The following is an 11,487-nucleotide window of genomic DNA, read 5'->3' as shown; positions in this document are numbered from 1 at the left end:
CAGGTGAAGCGGCACCGTGGGGGTAATAACTTAGTGCCGGGGCTGCGCGGCTGAGAGTAACGTGTTCTGTGAGCGCACATCATAGATGTGCCCCGGTGGATGTCGTGCGGCCTTGAAGACAGCGAGAATTGCCTTTAACTGCCCATCTTTTTTTTTTTTTTTTTTCCTTAAAAAAAAAGGATGTAGCTGACATGCTAAGAAAGACAGTGCCACCTAATATTTATACTTAAGCTGGCTTAGAATTGGGACTTTGAATTTCAGTGTGGTGATATACGTCCATACAAATGTCTTTTTTTTTTTTTTTTTAATTCATCCAGAAAGAAGAAAAAAAGATTTGGTTGTGCCACGCTATGCGTTAAAAATGGTGATTTGCTCTTTGGAGAACTATGCCACGTTACACTGGCACAGGCTGCCCAGAGAGGTGGTGGAGTCTCCCACACTGGAAACATCCAAAACCTGCCTGGATGCCGTCCTGTGCAACCTGCTGTAGGTGGCCCTGGTCTGGCGGGGGGGTTGGACTAGATGATCTCCTACCCCGGCCATTCTGTGATACTATAACATGCATTTGATCCCTAACACCCCTCCGGTCAGCTACACATTCAGTTACTCAAGGATCATGTGGAGGAGTTCGGGAAAGCAGTTGTATTTCAGCCTCATCTTCTTTTGCAGATCAGCTGCAATCAAGTCTGCTCCTTGCAGCTTCCCTGAATAGCCCATAAAGATAGGACATATGGAAATCGGTGAATGCAGGTGACTGAGGGAGAGGAGCCCGGGGTGTGCACTTATATTACTCTGTAGATTGCTCACTTCAGACCCAAAGGCTGGAATAGGGAAGCATGCATGCACGCACACACACTTGAAAGTACTCTAAACTGTGTATCGTACTAACTGATAGCAGAAAAAAATCTCTCCTATGGAATAAACCAGTAACTTCCAGTGAGAAAAGATGGCCTTTACATTCCCTCCTAACAAGTAAGCAACTAAGTTTTTCTAAGATGCATAGCATTAGATGCATGGGGCTCTCTTGGGCCAGGGACAGCAACAGACCATAGGGTCAAGTTTCCACCCAGCGACTGTAACCTACTGTTATGCTGCTCATTTGTACCTACGGAGGAAGGGAACACCAGCATCTGTCCTCATCTTGTGTCCCAGGAATGTGCCTGGGAAAAAGGGAATTTATGGAGAAGTAAGGGTAAATATTATTATTAAAAGTCCCCTTCACAAGACATTACTGGTTGACATTTACAGCTTCCATTCTGCTTATAGGCTTATATAAAACATTTACCACTGTATTACTTGTTTATATTGTTTTGATTACCATAGACCGGACCTGGCTCACATAATGCCAAACTTACATCTGATCAGTGCGTTTTTTTCAGTTCAGCCTGTTTCAAGGAATCTTAGAATGGAAGTCCTTTTTGACACTGCACTGAAAGCAGGGTCTGCTGAAAAGAGACAGGCAGGGTGGAAAGCTTTGTAAGAGCCGTGGGAGTGGGAGGGTGCTGCCTGCATGTGTACGCAGTGGCACAGGAGGACAGCAAAACCTGCTCTGCCTTTGGAAGTCAGTGCTACGAATCAGTCACAACACACCGCTCCACCAGATTGTTGCTAAGGTTAGTGTTTATATAGAAACAACTCTGCAAGTGAAACTGAATGATCTGCCCCTTTCTTACTGCAACAGTACTCGTTGCATTCCTTCACTATGCATCTATCTACTGCGTTGATATGAAAAGGAAAGTAAAATAACCCAGTGACTCTTCCAATAAGTGCGAGTTAGTTACTATATTCATTTAATATGACTGCTGAAGTTAAATTCTGTCCTTTCTTTGCGGGAGGAGGAGGATAAAAATTAATGGGGTTTTGTAGTGCCAAATAGGGTGGATGTGCAGGATTCTAGCGGACGCCCCAGTACACTGCAAATTAAAACTGTAGGGCCTTTTCTCCTACATTGTGACGTGCTCCTTTTGTGTAGGATTGGATCACATTGACATCAGATCTCTTCACAATTCTGCAGGCTCTCCAATAGTCAGAAGTACGCTGGTGTCTAAAGATTTAGATTACCAAAGACTAACTTTAATGTCAGCTCTCAAACTAACCTTACTTAAAACACAAACTGTTACTGCAGTGAAAAAAAAAAAAACAACCACCAAAAACGGTGCTTGTTGCACTTCCCACCACCCTTTTCCCAAACTTTGCAGACCCTACAATGTTCAGGTTGAAATGGGATGCTGGAAACCTTAGATTACCAATTGTGACCTTTGCAGACCCTTACCTAATTGTGTTGAGGGGACCCATCTCCTCACACTATAAGAGAGGCAGACATCTGCAGACATCAGCCTTCCTGACAGCGTGGACTGCGCACGTCCAGCTGTGCTCTGGAACCTTGCGATTTCCAAACCATAACAGCAACTTTAACCCCGATACTAAATGCGGTTATAATTATACCAAGGGGATCCAACCATGCCCTCAGAAGCATAAAGGGAACTAGTGAGTATTGCTATCTGATCTCTTATTTACCCTGAAGCCCCAGACCATCCAGCAAATATACTAGACTTTTGAAACTTGGGATTCTCAAATGCTAATCTTAAGGTCAAGGACATGTGTGAACCTACTGTAGAAAAGAACATACGGCACTGACACCTATAAAGAGCAATTCCCAGCAATATTCAAGAGCATGCTTGGTTCTTCAAGTTGCGATTCTTAAACTGTAACCCTGACCTGACATACAGCTGAGCAATTGACCCTCAGAAAAAAAATCCATGGCACTGATACCTGCTGGCACAAGTGGGCCTCTTAGCATTCAGCATTAAAATCAGTTCTTCAAACTCCTGTATCTCAAAGCCTAAACGTCACCTTAATTTTAACCAAGGGACCCGTGTGTGCAGGAAAAGACCACACATAGAATGGGATCCTGTCTGCATCAGGCTGTCTAGTCTGAAGAAGCCAGCAGTAACTTCAGCTCTTTAAGCTTTAGATTCCCAAGTGCTAGCAGCATCTCAAACCTTAGCCCTTACCATCATCACAGGAAGGACTCCAACTCTTTTGTAAAGGGGAAGAACATTTTCCCTGCTGACACCAAGCTGCTGCTTAAGGCTGTGGGACTGCAGCATCCATACGCAGGCTATGTCTGTCCTGACAAAAAAAAAAATAGAGCCAGGCAGTGAGTTTGAACTTTGCACATGCTGAATTTGCCCTCTTGTTAGTGGTGAGTCCCTGGCACGATTTTGGCCTATGTCGGTGAATACCCACTGTTCAGGCATGGTTTGGAGGCAGTAAGAGCAAAAGATTATTCCCCCTAGGCAGAACGGATGAAACTACACCCGTTTGTCTCCCTCCATAGTCCTCCAGCTTTATTGCAACAGGTCTTGTACCCTCAAACACTTTGATATACAACCACTCCTTGTGTTGCAGTCTAGGACATACATTGCACTATCTCGGCCTCAGAGTATGAAAATACCAGTTTGATGCATTATTACCAGTTTGCATTATTACAGGTGCTAAATCACAATTTTTTATTCAGTGCCTCTAGAAAAAAAAAAATTCTTAAAGACCACAGGTGACACCATAAGCCCCTGAGGGAACCCACGTTAAGTACAATGTAATGTGGACAGGGCAAGTCTGTGCTGCTTGGCATTTTATTTATTTTACCCCATTTTATTGAGTGACACAGATGTAGTCTTAACTTTCCTAATCTTACCTCCAACACTAGTGCGGACAATATCCTTGCTTTCATAGGACAGCTTTCATAGGATAGCTCCCTAACAGCAGCTCTATGAAGGGAACTAGTCCTGTACTGGAGCGTAAGACTTTAGCTTGTGTTAGTGCTAGCGCTCATCCTCATTCAAAGGGAAGTTAACGTTGTTAATAAATCTGCCTCAGAACACAGCAGATTCTGAAACTTTACCTTAACTATACCTATACCTATAATGAAGCCCCAAAACTTCGTCAAAACAGACCATAAACACAGGTCTTCAAACTTTCCATTCCTGACCAGCCACCAGGCCTTTCTTGTATCCCATGAATTCATCCCCACAGCAGAAGCAGCTTCCACTGGTAAGCTTGGTTCCTGACATCCCCGAGTCTACTGTAAACTGAACCCTGGCAGTTTCTCTGCTTATAACACACTGCTCCTTTCTATTTTAGCTTATAAAGCACTGTCTCCAAGTGACACAAGCTTTCTTCCTAACTGCAGTCCTTACAACATCCTGCAGTAATCCGGGTCCTTCAGGCTTTGAACTCGCAGTCCTGGCTCCAGCTGTCGCATCAGCATAATTATATCCAGAACACCATGCCTTCAGAGAAAGGTAAAGTAGGTCCCCATGTCAGACCCATTGATGTCCTAAATCTGCAAGCCCTAGAGCATTCAGCAATAATCATAGTTCCCTAAGGTTCAGATTTCTGAATCTTAAACATGATCTTTACTTTAATCAAGGAATTAATCTCTACAGCTAAAGAACATAAAACGTATTGAACGCTCTCACTCTTATCTTCATGAGCCCTATAGTCTCTTCATTCCCTTTGGATAGCTGTAGGGGATATAGCAATGTAATTCCACTTTGAAGATCCAGTTAGATGGCATTCTTCTCCTTGTATAAGTGTTTTGAATTACCTTCCTACTCAGAGTTTTCATCAGTTCCTGGTTATTGGCAGGGGGGTCTGTTGGCACTTGAATCTTCTCCCTCCCTCTTCTGCAGACCTTGACTGTGTACTTGTCAATAAAGAAATAAGAAGGTGGCCCGACAGGCTCCCACGGCTTGTGCCCTTCGAGCAAGGTTTGGGGAGAGTGCAGCATCGAGTGAAAATGTCATAGCCTCTCCAGCTGCTGCCACTTTGGGGAGCTTGAACAGCTGGAGCAGTGCTGTGGACCCTTGTGGACCCTTCCGTGAGCCTTTTCTGTCCTCTCCGGCCTCTTCTCAGGCAGCAGGGCAGTGCCTAACCAGCCATTAGCAGGATCAGGGGAGCAGGCTGCCTTTGCCCTGTCTGTACGCTGTGTGGGGGAGCGTGATACTGGAGGCAGCTGAAGGTAGAGCAGAAGAGGCTGTCTTCATCTGCAGGTGGAAGGGAGGGGGAGAACAGCAGCAGCCTAGCTGGGTTAGGGAAATGCTCTCCCTCCGGACATGTGAGTCCAGGCGGGGCCCTGTGCAAACACAGTTAGTCATCTCAGGGTGTCTCATCTCTACAGGTCCGCGCTGTGCAGTGTTTGAGCTTATCATAAAAGAGAAGACACAGTTGCTCCACACGCTCTGCAGACCGTTCTCAGTAACTACCTTCACTTTCACCTCCTTGCAGCCTGACTTTAATTCTTCCTTCAGCCCAACCATTTATGACCACAGGCACTCCTGCTACCTCTCCAAGACCTTATTAATACCAGAGTTTTGCCCAATACTACACCTGCAATCCCTCCTCCCCCCGTATCCTAAATTTGACAGTAACATACAGCTCGGGTCTGTCAAGCACCTTGTTTCGGAAGAGATCCCAAACCTGACACGTTCCTTCCCAGAGACTCAGGCCAAGTGCTCCTGCAGCTCTGTCTCCTTCATTAACCTCAAATGTTGTGTGAGCTTTGAGACTGTTAAGTGTATAAGGAAAGTGTAGTCTTACCTCTTGCTTAGAAATAAAATGAAGTGGTACCAATTCACATGGCTCTGTTAGACCCGTTCTGTAGCTTAAACTGACATCAGTTGGCAGAGCAGTGGGTTGAAAGCAAAGCTTTGTCTCCTTTGTAACCTCATTTTAAAAAGGTTTTCCTTTTTCCTGCACTTATGCTCTTTGTCTGCTTCTCTTGTTGCAAATTCTTCTCCTTCCCCAGTAACTCCTGTATCCTTTATCCAATTCCAATGGTATTTGACAGCGGGAGAGAGATAATTAAGTTTCACAACAACTGGTCTTTGGGTAGAGGAGCACCAAATCAAGTGTCTCAGTTGAGGAAACCCTTCAATAGTTCAGTCTTGCCTGCCAGCTGGCTGGTCAGTACACGTGTGCTTCGGAGCCAGACACAGCACGTGCAGCCTCATCTCCAGTGCTGTGTTCTCAGGAAACAACTCCTTTGGCTCAGTTGCCCCGGCAGGCTCGAAATATTGAAATCTGACAGCAATGAGTCTCACAAAGACAGAGGTCTAAAGAAGAGATTTCAGCTGTTCCCCAGCACTTAGGAAAGTTACTACCTTACAAACCATTAACTCCATGTAATGTTTTACCAAGCAAGGCTAAGACACTTCTGCTTTATGGGAGGCAAGTTGTCTCACCCTGGTAGCTCCAAGGACCAGCTGTAAGGGGGTACAGGGTTGCCCCCATCACACCAGAAGATGGGGCTAGCTGAATGGCAGATGGGAAGCATGGGTGGGCACCGGCAGCAGGGGGCTGCTGCTGTACCCACAGCGCTCCACCAAAGGCCTTCTCCAGTAGCTAGAGGGGAACACAGTTACTTCTAGAAATCCAGATGCAGACAGGCTCTGATGCAGTCAGGCACAGGTATCTCACCTGCTTCCAGAGAAGCACCACTGCGTTCCACCCGAGGTGGAAGTTACATCAGCTCAAACGCAGACTCCTGGAGCATCTTTTAAATGACTCTTACTACTTTCTAGTAGTACCTCATGTGAGGTATGCCATCACACTCCACCAAATGCTTTGAAGCAAAGGGAAGATCAAGTCAGACACATCTTTTCTGTGTACTGGAGTAGAAGCTTGCATGACAGAGATACATGCTTTGTCTTCTGCTTTAGCAGTCAGATTTGCAGAGAAAAGCCTGCTGTGGCTGGTTGTTTCCTTGAATGGTGAGTGTGGAACAGAGATGATCAGATCTCAGAGGTGCTGCTCAGCCCCAGGTGCAGCGGTGACGGCCATCGTAAGTCTAACATAAGAGATGAAGTGCGCGCAGCGCTAATGAAGCGTGGAGGGGAGAGGGTCATGCAGAATCACAGAATGGTTAGGGTTGGAAAGGACCTCTGGAGATCATCTAGTCCAACCCCCCCGCCAGAGCAGGGTCACCTACAACAGGTTGCACAGGACAGCGTCCAGGCGGGTTTTGAATGTCTCCAGAGTGGGAGACTCCACCACCTCTCTGGGCAGCCTGTGCCAGTGCTCCACTACCTTTACCTCCACACTTAGTATGCCCCTGAGGACACTGGCCACCGGTTAGCTGAAACAAATGTGGATAATTCATTAGATACTTGTGTTTTAAGATGCAGAATCATACTCTTCCCTCCGTCCAACAGATTAGAAACTTGTGCCCTCCAAAGAGACTCCGCATGGGTATTTCTAAACACACTTTGTACTGTCATTGAATCCTTAGGACGGGGCAGGTGTTGAAGACCCCAGACTGTGGGACATGGCACAGCTACCAGTTTGCTCATGGTCGAGGGAAAGGGAGAAGAAGAAGTAGAATGGCTTGTTTGTCTTCCTGGAAAAATAAAAAATGGTACTAAAGTACTTTCTTGCCTTAAAAAAATAACTAATTACTGACCTGATCAGAAAAAATACAGAAAATCATTATTAGTCAAATGTCTGCGTTCAAGGGAGTGGAAAAGTGCTCTGATGGCATTGATTCCTGGATATTGATTGGATTGATATTGTGATTTGTTGCTTTCTTGAAGTTTTACACAGAGGTGGTTCGGGGTGATTGCAGGAAATAAATGTGTGCATAGGCTTGGCTGTGGTAGTATGGGCATCCAAGTGCCAGTCTGAAACTGCTGACATTCAGTAAAACTGTTCTAAGTTTTCCAAGTAGGAAAGTTTCCAGCAATGTCAGGACGGTAATTAGCGATTGATTTTCATTTGGCAGCTTGCCATGTGGTCAGAGTGACAGACACCAGAACTCTTTAACACATTTAATGGGATTTTTCCTTCCATTTACACTATCATAAATTACAAAGCATATTTCACTTCACAAAATAAAACCATTTCCAGATCATTTTTATGACAGTATTAAGTAGTACATAACCTACAACAAATAGTCCTGTAAAAGGCAGGAGGATCTATGGAAGTATTGGGAACTCAGACTATTTAGCATTTGCTCTGCAATCTGGGTTAATCTATCTAGCCCTTAGTTATTTCTCTAGAAGACGACGAATTTACAGTCATACCCTCCACCTCCCTTCATTATCATAGTTACACATATTTTTCAATTTGAATAGAAACATGTGCTCCCTGAAATAATTCAGGAAACTGCATCACTGAGTTACCAAGCATATGATACAAACAATCAAGATGAGGGATTATTATAATTCTTTTTTGTATTGAAAATTGAGTTTGGTAGTAAAGTATGTTGATGTTCTATGCTTGCAGAAACATCTCATGCTGAGAAACAGTTTTAACATTAGGAATAAGTTGCAGTTAGACTATGAACTCTAGGTCAATGTTTGTGAGGGGAGAAAAATATTAAAATTTGGTAATAATTAAATTTACCAACTCCCACATTTCCTACACATTCTTTCTTTTTTTTTTTTTTTAACAAACCATCAGGAGACACATTCAAGATAAATACCTACATTTTTAGCAGATTTACTGTACGTTTATAAATACAGAAACATGACAAAACATAACTCGATTTTTACAGAAAAATCAAATCCTTCATAATTAACCCAAAAAAGTGCTAACTTTTCAACAAGGCCAGAAAATATCCAGTGTCCCAGCATCACTTAACTTACATTTTACTGTAATCCAGGACTTTTGAAAGATTCTCAATACCATATTTTACACGGGAGTAAAAAACAACAAAAAAAGAAAATACTACATTTTGGGAAATTTCAAATGGGTAAAAGTGTACAGTCTTAGGATGCTAGTGCCTAAATGCGAAGAAACCTAAGGAAAGCTGGAATACACACAAGAAAAGAATTCTCCTTTAAAACACTTGCAATGAAAGAGGTATGTCAGGATAATACTGCATTAGTGGTAATTGTTTTCAATATATCATAGCAAAAATGCAGGAAAGAATTATATGGAAAATAATCAATGCACCGCATTGATTTATAGTTTGTTAAAATAAAATGCCATTCTTTCAGCTAGGTAAAGTAAAAATATCTTTATAATATAGGTTCTGTTTCACAATTGACATATATAATTATGTCTCATGGAGAGGGAAATGTATAGGCGTATACAAGTAACACTGATTAAGTACCTTTTTGCTTCTCTAGCCATATTAAAATATGTTTTGCGTTTCTTAATAAGTTAACAATAAAATTGCTTGCAACTTCTCAAAACAAATATACATCTGAGGCAAGGCAAAAGATACAAGGTAAGAGGATTTTTTCTGACCTTTTTTTTCCCTTCTACAAAAAGGCGTATGTCTATGAGACATAGGCTTTCCCCAAACATTTTGGCATCCATCTGCAACTTTGCAGAAATTGAAGTGCAGTCAAGGAACTTTTCCTTTATGTTTAAAAAAATTTAAAGAAATGTTGTTTTTCCATCCAACTAATTATTTTAAAACAAATGGCTTTGAAGATATGCCTCTCTGTCTCTAAAAGAGAACATCTTCATTTTCTATTAAAATCTGCACAATTAACTTCTGGTACCGCATGTCATTCAGTGTAGCAAGGGTACTGTCCTCTGGAGGTCTCATTAAAGTAGGCCCAAACACTATTCCCAGGTTTTCAGCATTCATAAAATTCTCCTTTTCATGCAAGGTAACCCTAAAATAGAAAAAAAAAATAAATTAAGTATTTGTTTACTTCCCAGAAGAAAAGAATATATGCATCTTAATCTGTAGTCCAGCTTCATGTCAAGCGTTGGTAGATAATGGCATTTTTCAGTAACAATTTTTACTTTGACTCAACATAGCAACTGTTTCCACAGCAAGTGCAACGCAGTTTCAGTGGGGCTGTGAGTTCCAGTGCCTTTAACCCCTGCCCTCTGCAACTCTGAAGTGATTTTTTCCATGTGGCTAACCATTAGGGTATAAGAATTAGTGGCAATTGCTTTTTTGAAAACCATAATCATGGTTTAAATGATGATGTATGGAGCAGTCCTCTACAGTAACAACAGTTCTCTGGCATGTTGTACTGGAGGTGCGGATGTGCTTCAAGAACATGAACCCAGATTTTCTTTTGATTCCCAATGATCCCCATGCTTCCAGCCTGCAGGAACGCACCCGTTCACGCGTTTCTGCCTTGCTAGCTGCCTCAGGCCAAGTGTTTCCGATTACTTGTTATACTTTAGGAACAGGCTGAAACCTGGAGCAGTCCAGAGAGGTGGCTTGCTGAAGTCACCATCTCTCCTTGACAGAGAACAGAAGCGCTTCTAGGAAGGAGCCCGGGCTGTTCCGTTCCCTGCCATGGGTCATATAACGTAAATACAAAAAAGGTAAGCTACGCATGGCTGGATCAAACACAGACTGCCAAGGATGCAGAGACGTCATCCCTTAGGCCTGATGGAAAATGCAAGATGTGTTCAGGGTTTCCCTCCAGGTAATAAAGCTGGATCACATCAGTGTTGTCCCATCAAGCCTTTGGCATTGGAGTTCTGTCCTGAGGGTGCTCTTCCATTGCAGTGTAGAGACAGCTCTGGTCCCTTGATTGGTCACAGTCCATCACGGACCAGACTCTTGCTGTTACTAAGCAAGAAGGTGAAGTTTCACATCTCCACACACAAGTCCTCTGCCAGGGTGGAGCATATCTGGTTCTGGAGCCAGCTCTGCTGGCAACGGCTGATACCACCCCAGCCATGGCAATTCCCAGATGGGCAGCAGTTAGGCAGTGGATTCACTCATGCCATCAGAGGAACACCAAGAGGCTGAAACTAGAAGTAATCTGGTCTTCTCTTGTTTGCAAGGTCCTTATATGACCAGGTTTTACTTCTCCTACTGCAAAGAGTGGCTCTGTCACAGAGAAACACCGTTCCTCTTTGCTTTCAGGACAGAAGTCTCTTCGTGCCCTCACTCACAGATGCATCGCCATCTTCTAGCACGGATACGATAGCTGCGCTTTGCAAGGAGAAAAGGCAAACCAAGGCCGCTTAGCCCAAGCCACCTCTGTGCAAGTATACGTGTAGCACTCCGCTTTCCGTCAATGGCTGTATGCGGCAGAGACGCTGAGCAGCTGTGCAATGCCGCATACATCTTACTGGCACCTCTGTGCAGGAGCATGGGGCTTACTGCATGGCCTGGGGCGAAAACAGGGGAGATTCACAGCGTCAACTGACACGCCAGCATGGATGGAGTTGTATGTATTTCGCCACAGGGGGGACTGCTCATGCTATTGTATTTCCTCCAGTTTTGAGCAAAAAGCTATCAGAAAGATAACTGCAGAAAACAATTAATTAATTGACTGACAAACCCATTTTTCATCACTGACATTGTCCTCTGCTGGATTTTCCTGTGCTTTTAACAACAACTCAGTGCAGTTTCTTTTCTGTTGCGAAACAGCGCTGGTGTAGAGGCTCTGATCCTGCAGCCTTTACATAGACTCTTTGATGCCAGTGCGTGTTTTCCCTGTGCAGGAAGAGCCCTGTGGGACCAGAGTTGGGACTTTTATGTTTAACCTACAGAAGAGC

At 43.7% G+C, this 11,487-nt stretch overlaps 1 protein-coding gene across 8 annotated transcripts in view; it reads right to left on the bottom strand.

The window, feature by feature from the left end:
• Nucleotides 1-8,800: 8,800 nt before the first annotated feature.
• CHN2 (chimerin 2) overlaps nt 8,801-11,487 on the bottom strand; it is a 74,643-nt gene continuing 71,956 nt past the window's right edge. For all 8 annotated transcript variants that reach the window (XM_009888905.1, XM_009888903.1, XM_009888904.1 and 5 more), the window contains one exon: nt 8,801-9,629. In XM_009888905.1, coding sequence (XP_009887207.1) covers nt 9,458-9,629 — 172 coding nt within the window. In that variant the 3' untranslated portion in view covers nt 8,801-9,457. The remainder of the gene's footprint in view (nt 9,630-11,487) is intronic.

Source organism: Charadrius vociferus, unplaced genomic scaffold, assembly GCF_000708025.1.
Source record: "Charadrius vociferus isolate BGI_N301 unplaced genomic scaffold, ASM70802v2 scaffold217, whole genome shotgun sequence".
In the NCBI taxonomy this organism is placed as follows: Eukaryota; Metazoa; Chordata; class Aves; order Charadriiformes; family Charadriidae; genus Charadrius; species Charadrius vociferus.
Note: the sequence above shows the minus strand (reverse complement) of the source record. Positions and strands in the feature narration are given on the sequence as shown.